The sequence below is a fragment of the Falco naumanni genome, chromosome 12 (assembly GCF_017639655.2).
Source record: "Falco naumanni isolate bFalNau1 chromosome 12, bFalNau1.pat, whole genome shotgun sequence".
NCBI classification, from domain to species: domain Eukaryota; kingdom Metazoa; phylum Chordata; class Aves; order Falconiformes; family Falconidae; genus Falco; species Falco naumanni.
The window spans coordinates 331,084-354,530 of record NC_054065.1 but is presented as its reverse complement, the minus strand read 5'-3'; the positions used below and the strand labels follow the sequence as shown (position 1 = coordinate 354,530).

The following is a 23,447-nucleotide window of genomic DNA, read 5'->3' as shown; positions in this document are numbered from 1 at the left end:
ACAAGACTTTAATCTTTCAAGTGGTTTCTGTGAGAGCAAACTTAGCAAAGTCAAGCACAGCTTTAGACTGTATGGCTCTAGATTGGGGTGCAGAGGAGCACATGAAGCATTTTGAGTGAAGAAAAAAAGAGTCTGGCCTTGAAGAACATTCATGATTGAATTAAATGTGATTGTTCTTGCCAAAACAAAATTAATTGCTGCAACTTAAGACCTCAGGGCCGGCACTTGAGGTGATGTAAGTCAGTGTGGCTTCAATGACTTGTGAAAGGGCTACTCTGATTTACTTCAGCTATGGTTTTCAGCTCGCTTGTTGCACACTTCCATTGTGATTGCTTCCAGGTGACCTTGATCAGTAAGGGGACAGTCATCATCATGCTCCTGTAATTGAGAAGGGGATTTACCGCTTTATTCAAAATGTTCCTGCTGTGGTGGCTTACTCTGTGTTTATTGTAGGTTTTTGGCGTCCACATGAACAAATGGAAACTGGATAAGAAGCTAGGGTGTGTGTGCCTTTCCCTTTACGGCATCTTCCTGTGTTTCTCCATCATGACAGAATTCAATGTTTTCACTTTTGTGAACTTGCCAATGTGCAGCGATCACTAATGCAGGTGGCAGACTGTCAGGAGGAACTTCCTTCTTACCTGTGCAATACAAACCACGGCTGGCATCTCCTGAACGCGGTGCACCTCCGAGTCGTGACGTATATCCTGTTCACTGTTCGTAGGACCCATGGCCCCATCTAGGTCTGCCCTCTCCCTGAACCCCACAACCTGGAAAAATCCTACGTTGATGTGAAGATTATTTTTTTCAACATTCATGTGATTTCATAGCTCAGTTTTTGAACAGTGTGACTGGGACTCTAGATGAACTGGCTGCTAACTGGCGTCAAGCCAGGCAAAACTGGTCTGCTACAGTTCCTTCTATTTTTAAGTTATTTGATGGAAGACTAATTAATTTATGACTTAAGACTATTGCTACAATGCAGAAGAGGGTGCATCGTACAGGGGCTGATTTTCAAGGAGAATCATGGGAAATTTTTTGGCTGTTTTTTTGTTTGGGTTTGTTTGTTTGTTTTAGTTTTGTTTTTCTTTTGGGGTTTGGGTTTTTTTTTTTTGTTGTATTTTTGTTGTTTGGGTTTTTTTAATTGCCAGAGATCAACATCTTCTCTTGCATCTTCTTCTGGGTCTCCTGTAATGATCCAAAGGTCACAGGGCAGTGTAATATGGGAATACAATTCAAGGTACTTGGCATATGAATGGATTTACTGCATATTAAAAGAAGATTGTCAAGGCAACAGATGATGACTTTTTACTGTAAATAATCTTGTACAGGTGTGATGAGGAATGTAAGGTAAACGTGGATTCAAAGGGTAAACACTACTACCGTTTTACTACTAATGTTGGAGTTTTATTTCTAGGATGTTTATGGTATTTCCAAGCAATAGTTTGATCGCCAGCCCAGGAGGGCTATCAAGGAGGTGTCCTGATTTTTAGTGGCCTGCACATGAAAATGGAAGGTCAGAACTTTCTCTGCTTCGTCAGATTTCTTTTTTTGGGGGGATTCAACAGTTCATGTCTTATTCGTTCTGAGAAGGACATAAGTATGCATTGGAACTTTTCTAAATGAGTTACAGACACTGGTTTCTTTAAAAGGAAGGAGGCGTATTTTGCACAGACCTAGTTACTGAAGTCATAATTTGCCATTCTTTAAAGAATACACTGGACCTGGTCAGATATTTGTCTTCTTAAGCAGTTGAACTTACCTGGTAACAGATCATGTGGATTCATCACCCCTTCTTTGGGAGGGAGGAAGACACAGAGAGAGATGGCACTTTTTAAAATGTGGAATATCTTCAATGCAGACTCGCTCACAGATCTTAAGTTATTGTGAAAGTTTAGCTATTCATTGTTCCAATATCCTGCTAGATTTTGTATAATACTGTATTAATATGCAGGCAGATGCCACCCCATGAGAAACACCATCACAGCTTCATTTGTATGTATTGATACTGTGGATTTTTGCCAGTGCTGGCTGTTGTATTTACTTTAAGCACTGATCACTTCTGATTCATTTGGTATGTTTTTTTTTTCCTTTTTCTTGTATATGTTCTACTATGAAATGTATTAAGATGCTACCAGCTAGGTGAATGTTTTTGTCTATGGTACAAACAGTGGCAAATATTGGTAGTAAAGGCACAGCAAACTCTAAGTAAAAGAAAGGAAGAAAAGCCAAAACACCAAACTGTAAACTATAGCAGGAAAAAAACCCCCTCCAACTGGAAAAAAAAAAAAACCAAAACACTAAGAAAAAAACTCCAAACCCATTCACAAACAAAAAGCCAGGTTTTATTTCATTTGCACTTTTGGAAGTGATTTTTTTCAGTTTTTCTTTGGGCAAAATCAAACTATTTACACCCTGTGGTTTCCACTCAGCTCAGCACTTGATTTCCTTTCTCTGTTACACTAAATGTGTGGAGGCACTGGCAGCTGTTGCACTGTGTGTGTCAAGGAAGTCCAGCGGAAAAAGCCATGTACCACTGGCATCGCTTAACAAAGTGTGCTTGTGGATCCCTGGCAAGAAGAAGGAAGGGTCCAGGGACAGGCAGTTGAGAGAGTCAATGACATGCCTGTGCCCTCATTCTGGAAAACGATTGTGTTGCTACTTGATCTATGCAGCCTATTGTTTGAGCAGCCTTCTCGTAACTATGCCCGCTGGAAGTCCTCTTGTATTAGGAAGCCCACTGTACTTCCCTGTTGTTTTTTGGTTGCTGTCGTTTCTTTTTTGTTGTGGTTGTTAATGAGATTAATAATAATAATAACCACTAAAAGGCCTAAAATACTTCCTTAAATCAAACAATGTTAGCAACAATGTGGCTTCACTAAAAGCCACCCCACAAACACACAGCTATGCTCTTGTAGCAAGATGATGCAGTTGCTCCTAAGCAGAATGTTTCCTTGCTGACAGAAGGGACAGATTTGGGGAAGGAAAAAAAAGGAATTTTACATCAGAGCCTATTATTACTTCTATTTTGAATATTTATACTGCTGCTCCAATGGAGCCAGTTGGATCTATTTCTACGAAATAGCCATTACCTATCCCATGGCACAAAAACTGCATGAGTTTTTTTTTTAGGAACTTTTCCTATCGGTGTGCATTAATTACTGTAATATGTCATAACTTTGTGTGTAAAACCTGAAATACCTTGTTCTGACACTTGTGTGTTGTGCAAGAATGTTCTGCAAGTTGTTTGTTCTAAGCAGAAGCAAAAGGTACGTTGAACTGCTGTTATCTGTGCCATATATGAATTGGTAAGCACTTCCTATGTTGGCAGTTTCAGCGAGGTGTGCTTACAATTTGCAACCAAATCAACCAGTGCAGACCTGGTTTGGAACAGGATAGACCAACTGAATGTGTGCATTCTTGGGTTTGTCTGCAAACAAGCGAGCCCCTCCAGTTTGTTAGCATAATCAAAGCCTGTGGAAAAGTCCCCAAAGCAAAAAAAATTGAGCAGTTTTTAGCATCCTTCCTGTACATCTCCAAAGCTTGCATTATGTTCAAATGCAGTGCGTATCAATACTTTACTTTTTGAGCCAAGCAGAGGACCGAGTCTGAGTGGTTCTCTCCTCCCAGCGTTAGATTCTGGAAGCTGCCAGCTGTGCAGGGGGGACTGCCAGTGCCTCTCTCCATTTTCTTGGTGAGAAGCTCTGCAGTGCCCATTGCTGCCCAAGCCATGGGCCATCACTGGGATGTGGGGTCACAGGAGCCTGTCGAGGGCGGCTGAGCTGGCAGAGCCCCTGGAGGTATGGGATGGGACAGAGCTGTGGTGGGGCTGGGGCTTGGGACAGGAGCAGTGGGGGTGGTCAGGGGCAGCGGGCTGTGGGGCAGGAGGGAGTGGAGAGGCCCAGGGTCTGGGAGGCTGGGGGAAACCAGGGGTGAAGCCAGGTTGGGCTGGGGTTTTTTTAATATGACTGTGATTCATTTATGGTTTTACTGTTCTGAAAGTAAGGGTCACCATGTCATGTCTGGGGCTGGTTGGGTCTTTGGACCAGTCAACTTTTTTGTTTCCATTCCTAGTGGTTTCAGACAGTTCTTAATGAGTATTTCAAAGGGAGATTAAAGAGCCTTTTCCACAGTGAAGAGCACTTCAGTGCAGCTCTGACTTTGACTTAAATATGTGATCCCTTGCTAGAAATATGTGATCCCTTGCTAGTTTCAACTTTGCTTGACATGTGGATGGCCTTCGTTTGACAGCAGTTCAAAGGCAGAGTGGTAGGATAGGATATGATACGAGGAGGTCTTAAGATGTGCTAGAAAAACTACTTTTCTCCCTACCAAAGGTCAATTTTATACTTGTCTTTTTTTTTTCTTTTGTTTTTCTTTTCCTTTTTTTTTAATGTGCTGCATTTTTTGGTAGACTGACAGGAACACCAACCTGAAATGTGTGCATAGCAGGAGATTTTGACCGGTATAATTCAGGTTTTTTCCTGTGATGCTACTTGCCTGTTTTGTTTTCAGCTTTCTGTCTTCAGCTGTGTCATTGAAATCAATTGATTAGCATGCTTTGGATTTGTGATGCTAGTGCTTGTGAAAACAAATGCTCGTTCTTAAGATTCAGATAAATGTGTGACTGGCTTTTTCTTGACAAAACAAATGAGGTAGGACAGCAATCTAGTTTCAGAAAAACAACATTCAGTGCAGGTGAAGCAACCTGAGGGTAACATTCAATATCCTGCTGTCAGAACAGGAATTTTAATATGCCTTTCCAAATAACCGTATTAATACTTGTGAAATAAAACGTTGATTGAATATAATTGGATAATTTTCTAGAAACCCATAACTTTCTGGTGATTGACAAATGTTTCTTACATCAAGATTTTGTAGGAGCCCTAATCCTTTCAAATAAAGCTCACAGAGATGCAACAGCATAAGGTTTATCTATTTCAAAGTTACACCACTGGAGCTTTAAACTTGTTTAAATACATACTTTGAAAATCAACCTCAGTGGACACCGTATTTAGCTGGATTTAAATCTGCCCTGTATCCATGAAGTTTCACTTGATCAGTAGCCACGGTAATTTAGTCTAAAATACACATAAATCCAGATAGGAACATTCATATTAGGTTTGTACAGCTTTACGTGAATCAGTTTAAAGCCATGCTTTTGAGGAAAATGCTTGAAGTTTGCATATTTGGAAGACTTCAGCCACTCCAAATTTAAGGAACTGCAGATTTTGAGTGTGTTGAATGGATGTACCAAGTATAATGCAAGGCTTGGAGTTGAAGTTAGGGAGTTCTCAGTATTCACTGACTTGAGTGAAAGTTGACCTCTATTGAAATCTATGGCAAACCCCTGATGATTGATTTGTAGGGTCAGTGTACATGTTTGCAGCAGTAAGTCCTGAAAAGGACTGTGGTACTTTGTTTTTTAAAGATGAATGAACTTTTTATTGTCTTACCCGAATAGATAAATGAATAACTATTAACACAACTAGGCACCTTTAAGGGGGATTCACATGAATATTCTGTTAGCACCTGGTGGCCTCAAATCTGAAGCATATTTCATAAATCTATCTGCTTCCACCCAAACTGCTCTGACTTGTTTGGCTGAATTTCCACAATCAATCTGAGGTGTGGACAAATCCATGCCTTTTGGAAAAGTTTTCTTTATTCATGGGAAAGCAATACGGGAAGTGATGGCAGTTTAGTTCATTGTGCACCAGGGGATATAATTTGGCTGTGAAATCTATTGTTCACCACCCTGAAACAGCCTGAGATCTGGGCCGAGTTATCCAAGTTTGGGCAGAAGCATCTAATTTCAAGAAAGCTTCTCAAAAAAGCACAATTTTTTTAAAGTAACAGATTTAATAATGTATTTATATAGTTAAAATGACTTTTTTGTGGTATATTTTAGGTAAAGGGTTTATTTTACTTTTTCTAGTAGCCTTGCAGAACAGATTTTAAACCTTCCGCATCAAAACAACATAACAGAAATCTTGTCAATATAGTCTTCATCTGCCAGGTAGGATTTGAACGGTGCTAAAAGTCAATGTGGTAATTTTACAGCAACAATTTAACATAATCTTTTTACTGCCAGGGAAAATGTAACATTGGATGCCTGAACCTATGAGGATGGTTGTGCTTGACGATAGACCTGCTCAAACGCTGAGTGATTGTCTCTGAGGTTTTCCATCAGCATGCCTGGCAAGCGAAGCAAGTAGTTTGGATTCGCAGAATAGTGATCTCTGTTGCTGGACATTTTGTCTCTCTCATGCTTTAATGAGAGGAGGGGACTGCTGGTACACCCCCTGCCCACCCGCCCCCAGCCTTGGTTACCAGTTGCTGCCTGCTAGCTTGGAATGATACTTGCTCCTTTTTCATAGAAGAAACATAGATCTCGCTTAGGTCTAAGTCTTACCTTAATTGTGGCCAGTGTTGTCTCCTGGCTGACAGGTGCTGGAGCAGGTGAGGAAACAAGCGCTCCATTCACACCGTGCACATAGAAATGGGCGTTTGGTTGCAGGAGGAGTTAATTGCAGAAGGGTTTTGTGGAGAGAGAGGCCCATAATACAAGCAAGTTTTAGTAATCATAGGGATATCTAACTCTGCCATTACGAATGAAAACTAAAGACTTCTGCACTCATCCAGTGAGATCTACGTGTGACTGGTAGGGTCATTTCAGTAAAGCAGTCCCCTGTGTGGCAAACCACCCCATCTCTGAAGGACGCTTGTTCTAATAATTCCTGTCAAAAAGCGGTACCCTCAGTGTACAGCTACATGGCTACCGTACGATCACCATCGTTTACTGAGCTTTGGAATTTCAAAGTTTTGAAGGGGAAACCATTTTGAAGGCCAAAATAGCATTCATGTCCTCTGGCAGCCTGCAGTTCCCGTGGCTGGTGTGGCTCCTGAGAAAGCTGTGCTGGGGGCAGCTCTCGTTCTGGCCGGCACAGCTGTGCCCACTGGCTGGTGGTGTGCTGCAGGGAGGGGATCTCAGGGTACCCACAGCCCAGCTGCCCTCTGCCAGTGTGGTTCAGCTGGGGTGTGCTTCTGAGCCCAGCTACTGCAGGCTCTTAGAGTTGCCCAGAGAGCTGCTCCCAACGCAGGGGAGTGCAGCGTGCTGCCTGCTGTTCCTGGGTAATACCCACCCCAGCTCAAGGGGCCAGGGGCATCTGCACCTCTTCCCTGGCCTGATTCAAGTCCTGGCGTGCTTGGGCAGGCTGTGCTCAGGCAGGCGCCGAAATTGCAAGTTCAGAAGGTACCAGAGCCCTCGCTTAACTCGAGGCATGTACCTTGTCATGCAGAGGTCTGTGTATCGAAAGCTAAGCACATGCTTAAGTGTTTTGCTGAGGAATTTGGTTGAATGAATTCAGCTCTTTGGCATCACCAGGGTTTATTTAAGCGCCCAACAAATGCAGCACATGCCGTCTGAGAGCGGGCGCTCTCATGGGTAGCAACTGCAGCAAAATGTTCCCGTCTGAGGCTGCGGGCAGAACCCTGTGTGATCAGTGAGCAGATGAGACTGATGAGAGCCTGTAACGAATGTGCTTTGGTTTAAAATAAAGGAATTGACATTTTAGAAGACTGTATAAGTTTTATAAACTGTCACTGGGAGTCAGCTACTGAGGTTTTTGATACTGATGCTATTTAGGAAAGTAGATTTGCTGTCATGGATTTTTGCCTTGAGGTGTCTTTCCTGTATGCATCTCTAGAAAGCAGTAGCCTGTGTTAGTAGCTCTGCGCAAACAGGACCTGATGCTGAGCTCCCTGAGATTAAAAGCAAGGTTTTCTAACTGAGGTAGAAGGGCTTGGCATCAAGCCCAAACCTGGGGCAGTCTGCTGATGGGGTTGTGCAGTGTCATTTCTGCTGCGCTTGTGGGCAGGCATCCAGCGGGTTCGTTAACAATGCCCACCAGTGGCAGGGTGCCCCTCTCATGTTCTCAGCAGCTCCTGCCAGCACAGAAAGGAGAGCTGGGCAGTTCCTCTGCCTGCCATATTCTGGTTAATTCATTTGGTGTTCTTGCATTTCTGAAATGTTCACAGGGCTTGGGCAGAGTCTTTTGAATTTGAAGATCCAGTTTGCTTTTGGAGGAGATGGAAAAAAGAATTTTCCATTGCAAACTTTGGGCTAAGGTACCACAGCAGTAGTTCTCTCCCTTGTCCCAGCTTTGTGCAGCTGCATCTGTAGGCATAAAGGCAGTGAAGTGTGAAGGGCCACATCCAGGACCCTCTGATGCTGTTGACTGCTCTTGAGACAGCACTTGAAATTAAGTTGAAAGTTGTATTACAAAAACATGCTTTTACATCCTGACTTTTGGGTCCTGGTGCAACTTGTGTGTAAATAGGAATAACTACTTCTGGCAAGACTATGGCAATGAAAGACAGTTTGCAGGACCTGGTCCTGTATTAGCATCCATGTCACTTCTTGACTTCAGTGAGGACAGCCTTTGTTGAGAAAGGGTTCATTTTCTATAGGATGGACAAGTAAGATGCCACACTGTGGCTATAGAATTCAAACGCAGTCCCTGGCAGAAGGCAGACCTCCTTCCTGGCTGTTACAGCCTGAGACCTGCATCTTGTTATTTTCTTAGCAAACGCTAAAATAACGAGAACTAAGCTGTTTGGTAAGGGAAAAGGGGAATGAGGCTGGAGGAAAGCAAGTGAAGGTAAACCCTGCAATACCGTAGTTTGTGACCATTTAAATGAAGAAGGCTTGAGTTTTCTCATGCTATCTACAGACACAGCGTGCATGCTCCCATCCCACCATCAAGGGCAAGTGTGTGTAAACAGATGTGCTCTGGCTGCAGCTGTGCCGGATGAAGAAAGAGGTGGTGACCCTTGTCCATCCTCTGCAGCAAACACCCTTACCTGTTTGCGGAAGCTTATCTGTCTGGCAGAGCTGCTTGTCTGATTGCGTGCTGATCAATGCCAGAACATCGGGAGTTTAAGCAGTGCAGTGGGCAGTGACTTCTGGGAGCACATCTGTTTTGGGAGGGCATGTCTCTCTGGGACCTAAGATGCTGTGCGCAGGAGGACTTCTGATAGAGATGAGATATGCTGGGGTGTGCTGTGAAATCTTTTTCAAAAGCAGACATCCCTGTACACCCAATAGACACCTGCTTGTTTCCTTAAGATTTTATCTTTCTCCTTGTGTTGCAGGGATGCAGGATTTTGCTTACACTGTCTGTCTTGTAAGCTGAGTCCCTCTGGTTTTGAAGGCTGACCCATATCCTGCTTAACTCAGAATTTGTGCAACAGGCTAGCAGGAGTAGGATGTAACTTTTCGTGCAGTAAATTGATGGGAGAAATGCAAGGAGATTTAGCTTGGCACACCAGTCTCAAAGCAATGCACTCCAAAACAGTGTAAGCCTGCTGTCTGCCTTTAAAATACCCCAAACTGTTGAAATAACCAGTCATTGCACAGTACATGGAAGGGCTTTTCACAGGAGGTCTTTCTAAATAGACTCTTCAAAGAGAAATTTGCATGTATGAGGATACTTTATATCGTAAGCGGCCTCAAAATGAATGAAATGGATAGAGCCCTGCTCAGTCCCAGTTATGCAAAGCCGCTTGTTATATAACAGATAGAACTGATCTGATTAAGTGGTTATAGATCTGACTTGGGCCTTTTAGGCTTTGTGAAGCCAGGCTATACTATACTGTACTAGTTCTACTGAGGGACTCAGTCATAAGTTAATATAATCCATTGGCACATTTTTGGTGTTAATTTTTGTAAAATGTATGAGCATAGATTTATATTCAAGCAACATATATATACACACACACACACTTTACCTAATATGTCCACTGTTGTTACAATGAAGCCCTGTGGCAACCAGCTGCCAGCTGCACAGTAATAAAGCCCCATCATGACAACTGCTAAGATGCTAACTGTACCAGTATTCAAGATAGTCTTATAACATCTCTTTATAAATGCAAGAGATGGTTACTAGTTTTTATTTGTTTCCACATTGTATTAGCAAGGTATTGTGAGTGGTGCATAGCAGTTGCATATCTATAATGTAGCGAGTCAAAAGCTTTAACAGCTTATCTTTGTACATTCAGTAAGATTTCTAATTGTAATTGCTGTTAGTCATTTGAAATTCCAGCTGCATTTTCTGAACATGAAGACAGCTTCGAAAAAGAAAAAAGAGCATGTGCGAGACATTGAGGAGGTCAGGAAATTCTGCACTTAAGTATTTATACATTTTATTTATTTATTTATCATACATTAAACTGAATCCCTGGTTCAAGAAAACATTTTTCCATGCTGGCAGAAGATTTAGAGACCTAATTTCAGTCCCCACCTAAAGCTAGGGCCAGGTTTTCCTGAATCAGGGAGCAAGCAAACTAAGCATTAAAAGCATTGTAGCATCCCTTTGAGTGGCCACAAAATGGTGAGACCTTCTCAGACGCTTCTTGTAACTTACTGCATTATTACAACTCTTGTAACTCAGCAGAGAAGCTGAGGAATGCTGAGAGACCCAAAGATGCTTCTGCAGTGCTCGCCTCTCGATCTCTGAGAGCAGAAATATATAAATAGCAAATGCTCATTGCACTCTAGTGTTTGTAATATCACCGTCACAAGGTACCATTTGAAATTCACATTTCATGAGATACTAACAAATAGATTATTTTTTATTATTATTTTTTAGGGGGGTTAATTTTTAGTAAGTGATCTTCCTTTGCCTAGTTTTCCCCGCCTCCCTTTAACAGTAAATGGCGCTGGTTAAATGTGAAGATCTCTCTTCAAAACGGATGTCATACACTAGCAAATGCTTGGATGAAGCTGACATTGTCCCAGCTTGATGACAAGGTGGTTACTGTTTACAGCAGGCAAGGATCTCTGCCTTGAAATCCTGCAGTTAAATGGTCCCACCACTCACAAATGCAATACTGCCCAATTTCTACTGCGTTGCTTTGGTTTCGGGTAGACGGGTAGATCTCCACTGTAGAAGAATATAGCATGCCATTGCTATGGGTGTGAATTACAATAGGGCTTGTTGGGAAATACAGGAGCAATGATGGAGTCATTTTACAACCTCTGGAGTTCACTGGGGGTGTGGGCAGGGACTGGAAGCCTGTATTTCATCAGTTCTTAAAGACTCGGGGGATTTTTGAGATTAGAAAAGAAAGGGTTGGAAGATAAAGGCTGATTGCCTAAAGTACTGCATCAGTTGTTTATAAAGGTTTATGTAATGCTCAAGATTTGCATAAAGAGAGCTTCCATGTTCTGTCAGCACAGAGCTCAGCAGAGCTGTTCATCCTAGGTTCTCAGAAACAATCCTTTTCTTTCAGTAATTTTGACTGATGAGTTAAAACCTCTTAAGTGTAGCATACATTTCTGTATTTCAAAATTGTATTGTGAAATTACACAATGCTTAGGTCAAACGAGCAAGCACAGAACTTGAACTGCAGTGAATTCTTGAAAAAAGACAAAGTAAGATGTTTGTGGAATAACTTTGTTCTTAAGGGTATGGGGGGTTTAATGGATGACAGAAACAAAGGACACAAAGTATGATTTGTAATTATTCAGCACCCATGGAGAGCAAGTGCAAAGAAGAGTAATAACATCACCAACAAAAAGCTGGTGGTTGTGTGATTGGGATACTGGCAGGCTTTGCAAGGGTTGCGTTTACGTGGAAGTTTGCCTGAATGCTAGATGGTTTATGCCACTCTCCCCTTCCTGATGAATGGTGTTTCTTCCCAGTAGAGAAATACTGCATCCCTTTATCAGGGAGAGGGGGAGAGATAGGCCCAAACTTCTCTGTCTGGGTTCTTACCCTGGCTTCACAAGTACGCATTTTATCTGTTATGTAAATGGTGCGCAAACATGCTAGTAGGGATGGTCCACATACCTAAGAGGTGATCTGGTATGCAGTGAACTTTGCCATGCATTGAAGATTTTAGGGACAGATATTACTTAATGCTCCCTTGAGGAGTAGTTTGATTGACCTGATTGTCTGTCCTTGTAAAGCTGAGAATCATTAGTAAGTCCATAATCCAGGCAGTAATTGTCAGACATGACTAAAGGAATGATAGATGTTCATCTTCATGTTACATATTTGTTTTCAAGACGGAAACCAAACTGGGAAGATTCTTGTTTGGGTTTGGGGTGTTTGGGGGATTTTTTTGCTGTCTCTTGGAAGTCCTGTGCAATCTGAAATCCCTTGGTAAGGCTTGGCAATGGTTCAGGTGCTCCTGTTGCTAGTGCATGTGTCAGAGCTTCAGCCAGCGGGGACACGCAGGAGGGCAGGACTGGTGCTTCTCTTCAGTCCGTGGTTTATCTGGTTGCTGACACAGGTGTGTGGCAAGCAGCCCCACAGGGTGAAGTTCCCTTCTGCCTACAACCACGGCATAAGCATGGCAGTAGGAACTCGTACACTGGTAAATCGGGGTTTCACTAGAACAAAAAGATAAGCAGACCGACTCATTGTTCCTCAGGTATGTTGCACAAGTTTCAAGGGCCCCTACCCTTCCTACACCTCTGCCTCCCCTGGCTCACCTAGCACTGTTTTGGACCAGGCTCTGCTTAGCTCAGCACTTTCAATAGCTCCCATCTATGCACTAAAAACCACAGCTGAATTCCCAGAAATGTTGGGCCCCTGCTCACCACTAACAGGCAATGGGTGCTGTTGAGTGCAGGCTTGCATACATGAGGTGAGTTTGCATGTATGGTACTGTAAGAGCATGAGTCAGCTGGTGTAAGGACAGCCGGTCTCTTTGCACACGGGGGCCGCTTTTTGCCCCTTCCGGGCTTTTTCAGAGCCAAGCCCAACCTGTCATATTTACACGGCACTGTCCCTGAACTAACAAGCCTCATCAGAGCTGGCCTAGGTCTGCACCCTGTAGTCGGCTTTGCACCACCAAGGCACACAGGGAGACCCCCTGTGCCAGCGACCCAGCAGGGGGTGTGATATGTCTTTAAATCATCTCATGGCCCAGCAATTAGCTATTCAAGATCTGATAATTTTGTGAAGCTATTATGGAAAACGTTTTTTGGTACCATTACTAAAGTCTCAGCTGAATGCAATCCCTGCTATGGCTTGTTCTAACACAGACTGGGATAAAACCATACAGTTTTCTTTGAATTGTGTGTGTAGTGAGTTTTCTACTTTGTGGTGCAGTCATGGCATCAAAGCTGCAGGAAGCACAGCAATAAAAGTCACTGATACTAGCACCTTTTGTTTGATGGGTGAAACGACGCTGTCTGAGTTCCTTTTCACTGAGTGGGAAGAATCTGTGATGCTTCTAACCATAAGGAAGAAAATGTAGGTGGAACTCAGTGCAGATGCACGTATAATGTATGTTCATTTTCAGCAGACAGAAAACAAAATCATCAGTGGTTTCTAGTAATACAATTCTACTCAAAATGGCTTTTTATTGTCAGCTTAGAAGTGTTAAAATGGTGGAGCCTCAGACAAAACATTTGTTACCTTTGGAAATAAGTTACAATGGGTTTGTCATACTTGTACTAGTATTATAAGGTCAGTCTATATGTTTGTTTTACAACTTGTAGAGTAGTCTTCGATGCATAGCTGTTCCACTTGCCTGTGTAAGTTAAGCATTTAACAGAAATGAAAGCATGCATTTTTCTCTGTTTGCTGGTAACCTATGAAATTAGAAACTTGTATTTCTGTGGTTTTAATGTGTTACACTATAAACAAAATTTACAGCACTATTGTCTATGGAATATAAAAAAGTTTTATTAGAATTAATTACTTTAAATGTTTTGTTATTTGATTTAATTATGTGTCAGACATTTACACTAAGACAATATAATGTTTATCAATAAAAGTATCCTCTCTTTGTACTAACTTAACACTTCAGGGTGTGCTTGGGCATCGGAGCAGAGAGCACCCCTGTGGGTCACAATCCCAATGATTTGTTCATTTTTGGCATAATTCTGAGAATACTTTGTACCACTGGTTTAAGATGAGCATTGAATTAGGAAGTGAAGGAAGAAGAAAAGGGTTGTTATATTTGTAGTTCCTCTGCTACTTAATGTGCATTTGCTGTAAAGGTGAGTGCACCACAGTAGGTTACGTAGAAGCCGGCTGGCTCGTGTGACCTGGATGTGTCAGAGTCCATACAGAAACAAACACTGAAAAAATGTATTTGCTGTTGTATAATGAGTCAAATTTTGCTCTGTTAAAACAATACAAACCTGAAATTACTGCACTGAAGTTAGTTGTTCTTTTCCAGACATAGGGTAGTGGGAGTTGACTGTCACTCTCCCAGCTGGAAGGATTCTGTGCCTGTTCAGCTATTGACAGCCATGGTAATGAGATCCAGTCCTCCTTCTGAAGTTATTGCTGGAGCAGTATTTTCAGTACTGTTTGGAATAATAATGAGGGTGATGTGCTATTACAATGGCTCTGATGCAGCCAGTTTCCATTACAGAAACCTGCAGAAAACCTGTGGAAAGGGCTCGTAAGAAGGCATACTTCTAAAGCAGTAAAATCCTTGTGCTGCTATTATGCTTTGCACCAGCTGAGCAGAGACTGAAGTTTCCCTACTAAATCTGAGGCTGCCTTGGGGACAGGACTGTCCTTGCTTCTACCTCATCGCATGAGAAGGTTGGGAAATTTTAGCTGACCTCCTGTCCCGTTACACTTTCTCTGAAAGAAGGGCTTGAGATCCTTTAATGAAAAGGCATGTAACTGGAACTGCCTACCTCACCTAAAGTATGCCTTTGTAACAGCCACTGACAAAATGAAATCTTTCTTCTGAAGTACCCACCATGTCCACAAGAAGCAGTGGTATGTCTTAGGCAGAAGAGGTTATTTATTTACACATCTGCAGCTATTTTCAGGTGCAGAAGAGCCACACAGTGCAGAAAAGGCGCACATGCTGATCCCATGTCTCTGCCCATGAGTACAGAGGTGAGGTGCAGCCTTTGATGTTAGTGCAGAAAGTGTCTTTCATCAGTGCAAGCCCAGCAGTTGTCTTGAAAGTATTTTCCATTGGTTTGATTGTTTGCTTTCCAACTCTGTGTGCTGGCAACCCAAAAGGCATGTTGTAATCTATTATGGAAGCTGCATCTTTGTAGAGACTTCCCCATGACTAGTTTTCTGGTTCAGAGATAATCATGCTTTTCGTCACAATTTGGAGCTGTTCCAGTTGGCTGTTGGACTCTGAAGATACTCTCACTCCCAATCCCCTTTCAAGGTGATATGCCAAATATGCATCTTTTTTGATTCATCCTTGTGATCACTTTAGAAAAACTTTGTGTAACTTGCAGCCTGGAAAGTTAGAAATTGGTTTTCAGAGGATGGGGGAGTAACTGAATTTCTAGCTGCTTTCATTAAAGTTAGGAAAATCAGTGTTAAGGCAAGCCATCATTGCTTGTGCTGGAGGAGTTAATGAAGAGTATATATTTCATATTCATGTATTCACTTTTTCTTTTTTAGAAGCTGTTGCCATGTCATCTTTGCAGTTACTCTTCAGCCATCACACACCCTGCCTAAGCAAAGATGTGGATTTTTAGTGCAGAACAAAAAATGAAACATCAGAGCAGAAGTACAAACTGGTGAAAAGAAAACTAACCCTCCTCTCCCATCTGGCCATCTTTATCCATCATAGAGGTGTAAAACTAGGGCACAAATCCTATTTATTTTCCCTTTGGAGGTCACTTCTATCTTGCTTTACAGAGGCCAAACTTGTGTCTTTGCCACCCTGAAAGCTATTTGCTTTGAAATACCACTTCTAGAGCTGAGATCTTTTCTCTGTAAGTGGCAGATAACAATCTCTCTGCGGGCTCTGACCAACTGATTTTTGACCTGTTTATTACATATTTTGCTGCTTGAACAAAACTGCATTTGCCTGTGTTCTCAGTGTAATGTCTTCTGATTGATGACTCTGAAGTGTTCAGTCATCTCAAAGTCATCATCACATCAAAAGCCATGTTTTCAAGAGGACTGATTAATGGATGTCTCTGCTGCTGAGAGAAATGTCTTTTTCTCTTTGTTTTAATCTTTGGAATAACATCCTTTAAAAAAACCCAACAAAACCGCCCACCCTACCCCCTGAGATGCTGGTTTTGTGGCTGATCTTTCCTTTATACCACAAGACAAATTATACTGTATGTACCTTCACAATACATACCCTAACCTGTACTGGATTGTCAAACTAATTTTCATTCCAAAATGTCATTCTTAAAGCCAAGGAAAATCCAACACCCTGTCCTGCTCCCAAAGCCTACCTTTACCTGCTACAGCACAGCTGATGGCCCCTCTGCACCAGTGGCCCACATCAGCACTGTGGACTGCGACATCTGAGGAACCAGGACTTTTATGTCACCCCTGTGGAATCTGAGCACTTGTCTTTCTGTTAATCTAGTGACTGAGGGAGAGCTTGAAGACAAGCCTTCTCCACCCAAAATGTTTCTTAGCTTCTCGATGCTACAGCCTCCCAGGATACAGGCAACAGAAGGAGCATGTGCTTGCAGAGCAGTACATCCCACCAGCACTGCTTGGCGTCCTAAAAGGAGTGGTGCCCATTCAGCTGGGACAAGCCATGGACAGAGCATGGGGTTATGCACCCCAGAAAGGCTGAGGCATTTGCATGCAACTGTTGCAGCCCTGGGGGTCTGGCTGCAGGCACCTCCCAGCTCAGCAAGCTGTCTACTGAGACTTCCCACCTGAGGCTTCTCCCCATCCTCTCATGGGGTGCCTAGACATGGTAACCACACCCTGGAGAATAAGTGCTTAATGGGTAGGGCTTTCGGTGCCCAAATCCTTTCTTAGTCAGCCTTCAGGTTGCTGGTGGGCTGCACAGCTCCTTGAAATTGCAACTCCTAATCCTTGGTGCTGGGAGATGGATACATGCAGGTACTCCCAGCACATCGCACTTTCTTGAAAGCTGAAGCAGAGGCAACATATGGCTGAGCCTCTGGAAGGGAAGTATGCAGACACAGGACTTGGGACAAACTGCAGGTATGTTGATTTTTTGCATGCGTGTGGTAATCTGCCATTTTAGCGTAGCTGAGCATCTGCCCGCTTCCCCTCCAGCTGCTGTAAGTGGGCTGCAGCTAGCATTCAGAGAAAAGGAGGCTAGTCTTCCAACTTGTCAGGAACAAATGGCACTCTGTAATTGGTATGAGCCTTCTTCACAGTGCCAGGCAAATCGCTAGAGAAGAGTAGCACAGAATAAACAAAAACAATTAAATACCACAGGCTGGAGAGAGCAGGTGCAATGAAACCACTTCAAACAAGAGCAGTTGCTTATTGCAACTGCTCACACAAGATTTTATAAGTGAGCCTTTGAAGAATGAATGAGAGGGGGAAAAAAACCCAAACAAGTGGCATAATTAATGTATCAGCTGCAGTGAAAATGTCTCAAACAAGTAACATTAAAGAGAACTCTGCCATTATCTTTCTGTGTGAACGTAAATCAACACTTGTCTGCCTAAAATTCTTTTGTGTTGACTGCAGCGAGAACTTGGATTTTAATGTTGCCATCTAGGGCATATAGATTTACAAATACCAACAGGAACGCTATCCATCCTTACTGACAGAGCTCTCTGGATTGAATATTAATAACTGATTCATCACACATGCATTAGGCTTGTTGGGACTTGCTCCTTTTCAGTATCTGCTTCCAGTTTTCAGGAGTATGCTCTGTGTCAGATATTAATGGATAGTTTTGTCTCCACTGGAAAGTAATGAGCTTCAGTATATACACACACCTTATTTCCTCCATAAATCCACTTGATAGGTTTCGTCTGTGCAGTAAAGCAGGGATTGTCTATGGTCTCTCTAATCTTTAGCTACTAAAGGACTCCACTGTGGCAGTGAGTAGAGCAGCTATACACTTAGCAGATTAAAATATTAAACCTAACAGGCCAGATCTTGGCATCCTTATTCAAAAAGCTACTTATGGAGATCCTGTTCAAACCAAGCTGCCTGTAGAATATGGGTCTGCATTAACTGAAAATATCTCAAGAACCTGGCCCGGTTGTAGCTCTCTCCTCACTCCTGGCTGTCACAGCTCTCTCCAGGCTGAAGATTAAGGACCAAAGAGGAGGTAGCAGTCTACTGGGTTCAGTGGAGATCTTTGGCAATAACTAGTTACAAACCTGGACTCACGAGTATTACGGTTTAGGTACTCTCTTGTTCTCTTGCTTCCTACCAGTTGACTTCGCAATGCTTGGTCTTTCTAAAGAATGGTAACAACATTTAATGGCACTTTAGACCAATGTTGTTTATCTCTGCAGTAGGTTTTCTTGTTCTACATATACAAATTTGCTCCCTGCTGGGGAAAAGCAAGGGCTTTAACTCTCCAATCAGTCTCAGGAGATGCTTCAAACTCCAAGGCTGTACACCAGCTTCTAGAGCAGCCAGCTTCTGCCCACTTCTGTAGGAGTTATGCTCAGAGCTGATTGTCCTCAGGGTATTGGCCTCACATGGTTTAGCTATTTTTCTAAGCAGCTCCAACCTGAAGGCAAAACGCTTGACTATAACTTGAAAGCACACTGGGAAAGGTTAATACTTCCACTAATAAAGACGAGAGCTTTTAACATGGCTACAGGCATTTTTTTCCCCTCCCCTTGAATAATGGCAGTCTTGTTGCTCTCCTAGCAAAGGCAGGGCCTGATTCTCCTCCAGGTTTGCAGTGGTCTGGTTTGGCTGCCAAGAGATAATAAAGCAAATGCCTGCTGCCACCTTCAAATGGCATTGCCTATGGGCACAGAAATGCACATACATGCAGGCATAGTGAAGCAGTGGAAGTCTGGGGAAGCAATGGGCAGATGTTAACAGTATTAATTAAGAAGCAGAAATTACATTAGTAATTATATTTTTGTTGGGTCTGGTTAAACAGCACACTGTTAAAACATCATGCTGAAGTGACAAATAATTAGTTGATCACAGTTCTTCCTAGTGATCTGTTTTCCCATAAATTGGTGTGGTGTATGTCACTTCTTGTAACTGGAAATGTGAAGCACAGTTGATTTTGCTTAGGAAACAATTTTATGGCCACGCTACCAACACTGTCTTTCCCTGCCCACCCCCCACCCCCCCCCTTTTTTTGTTTCTTCAGTAGTGTTGTAAAGATGAAAGGATGACTCACAATCATTACTTTCCTGCAAGTTAAGACAGTTGCAACAGAAGGACTGGAAATGCCAGCGTGTGTTTTTTGGAAGACAATGACAGTGTGTTCTCATTTGCCAGTTGTGGTACCACAGCCACCATAATGAAGGCAGAGGCTAGTTTACTCAGCAGCTGGTACTTCTGAGTACTTCAAAACTGATGTCCAAACTTGAATCAACCCAAGCCGCTGTGCTTCAGCGGTGGGTCTGAGACAGCATCCGTGATACAGATTCAGGTGGAGTGAGGAAGCAATTACCCAAATAGGGGTCCTACTACTCCTTCCCTCCTCCCCACATAAAATATGTGTTCAGCAGTGGGCTCAGATGATGGCTCTGATTCTTCCTGAGTTCCTGAGGATTACTCACAGCTAGCGTCTGGCAGTCAGTGTTTGCCTGGGCAGAGATCTCATCATTGCTCGCATGTCACTTTGGCTCAGGCGTAGAGAAAGGAATAGCTTTTGGCACATATGCAGCTGGAACGAGCTCTCATTGGCAGCTGGAGGCTTGTCATTGTGCCTTCCCTTCTCACTCCCTGATCTAATGAGGCTGCTGGTGAGGAAATGGTATCAGGTGCCATAACTCTTGAGTCTTGCTTACGTGGTGTTCAGAGCAGGCAGGACAATGCATGGTGCCCCAGGGTTGTTCTCGGCCTGTACTCTGCAGGGGCTTTCCGAGAAACTTGTGGTTCTGGTGCACATGCTCTTTGAGAGCTGGGATGTCGAAGTGCTCCCACATCCCTATACAGATACACATTTGAATACTCTTCTTAAAAAATACTTCAAATTAAAGAGAGAGAAGCTAAAAAATAAGTGCTAATGAGCTGGAAATGCAGTTATGCAGTATTTCCACTTATTCATTTCCTGGCTGTCAGGAAGATACATGAAGACTAGCTGCTGTCGGATCTCTCATCAGAACCCCATGATGGAAATCTGTCTTCATGTGGAGGAGTGCTGAAAAGCTGTTGGCCAGATCTCCATTCAGGGGACAAGGCTGAGAGAGTTGAACTTACAGGCACAGCACCATGAAATAATAAAGAGTAATTTCTTCCCATTTCTTCCCATGGACATAGTGACTAATGATCATAAACAACTTGATTCCAGTACTTTGCTATCAGCCTTAAAGAAAGAAAAAAAATGAAGTAGCAAAAAGAGTGGCTCTGAGATGAGTACAGAAAATAGAAGACACACATTTTCCCTTTCCAGATTGGAGAGGCCATATGAAGAACCAGAAGTGACCTGGGGCTTTTTTTATATTTACCCAGCCTGATATTTATCCTGTTTGTGTAGCCTTTAGTTCAATAAATACAAGAGTGCTGTATAATAAACAGATGCTAATGCCCTGCAGTTAGTGGGATGACCAGTAAAAAGAGCTACTTGTTCAGGATTACGCAGGCAGAGCTGGGAAGGGAACTAACATCTCTTGAAAATGAGGTTAATCCACATGACATTGTCTCTTTCAAGAAATATTCTCCAGTATTGTTGTCGAGCTTTTCACTGAGAACAAGCAGGTAGCAATCAAACATGCTGTGGGTGAATATGCTAGGCTCATCTGAGTACCGGGGCAAGTTTGTTGTGCAATAAGAACTTTATCAAAATATGGTAATGAGGATGTGAAGCAAAGTGCTGGGGAACTGCTGTATTTCCTCATAAGGGAGAACTGACAAGACTTAAGTCCCAGTTTTGAAGCTATTTCTTTACCTGATACCAGTGTCTGTGCTCGTGGAAATGGCAAGAGGCAGCCATCAGCCAGAAGTTAAAGGCCTCAGCCTTTAACCTTCTCAAAACCCACCCTCAGAGATTAAGTCGCATCCCTTTGCCTGCTACATTCATTCAAATGGTGGCTCTGTCTGTGTGACAATCCAGACATTGCCAGACAGCAACAAGATGAACCACCTTCTTATTTGCAGGATGTCAGCATCTCATCTCACCAATTTCAAGCCCCAGCAAATCAGTGATCAGCTCTATTTTATTCTCATATCGGCAGGATCACTCAGCCTAGGCTGTCTGAAAGGACCAGGATCATTGTCCTATCTAGATGCTGGGAACCTACAGTGATACTAGGTGTTTGCCTCATTCACATTGAGCAGTGTAACATGACCAGGAGGTTTCTCTTGAAGGGGAAATTATTTTTTCAGGGGGAGAGGAGGCAAGACGGCTCTGCCACATGTACCAGGAAGCCGTGCATTAGCAGTAGAGCAAGTGATGCTGACAGATAGCCGGCCTGAACAGCACTACTATGGCTATGTTGGGAAAGGCTGCTTTTGGGGAATCCCCAGAGGTGGGATGTAGCAAGTGTGGATTGCCCTGGTCTGGGATCCAGCTGCACATCTGCACCAGCTCTGTCTCACAGCCTTGGGGAGCCAGAGCTCCCAGATGCCTGGAACTTCTCTAGGCACTCTCCTTCTACTCAGCTTTTTGAGATTCATGGTGCCTCTTTTGTGCCTTTTGACTGTGACACTGAAATTTGGATGAAGATGGAATATCCCCTGGATCTGGAAAATGAAGAGATGGAACAAGGATAGATTGTGCCTCACTGTACATGGCAGGTCATGTCTGAGCCCAGAACAACTCAGGATCCGAATACCAGCCTTGTTACAGCTTACATGTTGCCTCTGCTCACTGTATGAAAAAGTCATTAGGAAAACAAAACAAAGGTCTGTTTTGCTCTTAAGCAGTTTTTGCTGTGCCTCCTTCATGCAGTTTGATTTGTTACCAAACATAGCTGAGTGCCAATGTTGTTTTGCAAATCAGAACAAGAAATCTGACTTAAAAGGGTAATGCGCACAATACCGCCAAGGGATGAGATTTTGAATGTACTGAAGTAATTGCTGTCATGTGCTATAAACTGAAACAGACATGTTTTAAGGTGAGAAAAAACCACTCTGAAGTCATCAGTGGACATGACCACTAGGCTTTGCAGGGCTGCGAGGATGCAGCTCCATGGCTGAGAGACCACACAGGTCTTCCTGTGGTGCAGCAGCAATATCTTCAGCATGCGGGAGATAGATTCCAGTGCCTCATCTGTCTTTCCTGTGAAAAAGCGCTGCAGTTTCTCTTCTCCCTCCTGCAGAGTTCATGGCAATGTGGCAGGCTTCTAGGATAGGAGCCAGTGGAAGAAGAAAGTCTCTTGACGTAGGAGTCATGGCTACCATGAGAGAAGCTGGTTTGAAGGAATTAATAGTTGCTGCCCATTGCTGCAGTTGCCAGGGTGTGATGACAGATAAGCCAGTCTGTTTTCTATCCCCCCAGTACCTACTCAGGACACAGAATATCCTGGTAATGCCATTTTCTTCTGTACTTTGGATGGAAACAAGAAATGGGTGTTCTGATTTTTGGAGCCTAGGCCCAATCAAAACCAAATTACACGGGAAAGCCTCCCTCACCTCACTATGCCACGGTGCATAATACACCAGTGCAGCAGCTTGGGGGAGGCTAAACGCCATTTCTTGTTCAGGCTAGTTAAGTCCTCTAGGGCATCCCGCCAGTGTTTAAAGCCTTCTGCTGACATGCTAGTCTCTGCCTCACACCCGTACGATGACGAATACAGGCCAAGCCATACAGGGCTTGGAAAATTTTGCTTTTCTGCAGGATTATTGTATGTATAGAAAATCACACCAAGCCCATGCTCACAGATGGATTGAGAGGGGTCTTAATAAGGGTAAATACGAAACACAGGCCATGAAACTTCACACAATATCTCATACTTGAAAGGCTGTATGCAGCAAAGTCTTCGCCAGTAGGTTTCCTCCAGTCTTTAGAGCTCAGTTCTGCTCGAGTTCAGCAGGGCTGGCTATGTCCTGTCTCTCATTTACTGCCTCTGATTTGCTCTTGTTTTCCTCTGTGGCTAGCAGGCTCCTTACTGAACTGCTCCCAACTGCTTTTGAGGGGCAGCGGTGCCTACCCTCTCCCTCTAAGGGTAGCCAGGGGCTCTGATAGCTGTGCTGAGCCAGGCACTGCAAAACTGGACTCTAGTACCGTCTTTTAGGCTACAGGAACAAATGGCAGCAGTTTCCAGAGGTAGCAGGACTGAGAAGTCAGTCACAGTATCCCTTGTGATAAATGCTTTTTAATATCAAAGCTCTGTGTGGTATGCATGGCAGGTGGAGCAGAAAGGTTTCAGTGACCCTTGAGACAGCTTGCAGAACTCGCTGCCGCTTTCAGAACCGGCAAGCTCGCACCAGGCAAGTTTCACAGCCCTCTGTCAAAACCAGCTACAAATGACATGAAAGTTGCAGCAACAGAAGCTGCCTGCTCTGATGCGTTTAGTGCATCCATGGGCGAAACAGGTCTCTTACACCTAAAGATTAATGGCCACTTTCATGGAAGCCATGGGTTAATGTAAATGTCGCCACCTTGTAAGT

General features: G+C 43.3%; 1 protein-coding gene across 4 annotated transcripts in view; it reads left to right on the top strand.

Moving 5' to 3' along the window:
* SLC24A3 (solute carrier family 24 member 3) overlaps positions 1-14,930 on the top strand; it is a 185,877-nt gene extending 170,947 nt beyond the window's left edge. For 2 of the 4 annotated variants that reach the window (XM_040612246.1, XM_040612245.1), the window contains exon 18: positions 454-14,930. In XM_040612246.1, coding sequence (XP_040468180.1) covers positions 454-603 — 150 coding nt within the window. In that variant the 3' untranslated portion in view covers positions 604-14,930. The remainder of the gene's footprint in view (positions 1-453) is intronic. The other 2 variants (XM_040612249.1, XM_040612248.1) reach the window with 1 other exon arrangement.
* Positions 14,931-23,447: the final 8,517 nt, after the last annotated feature.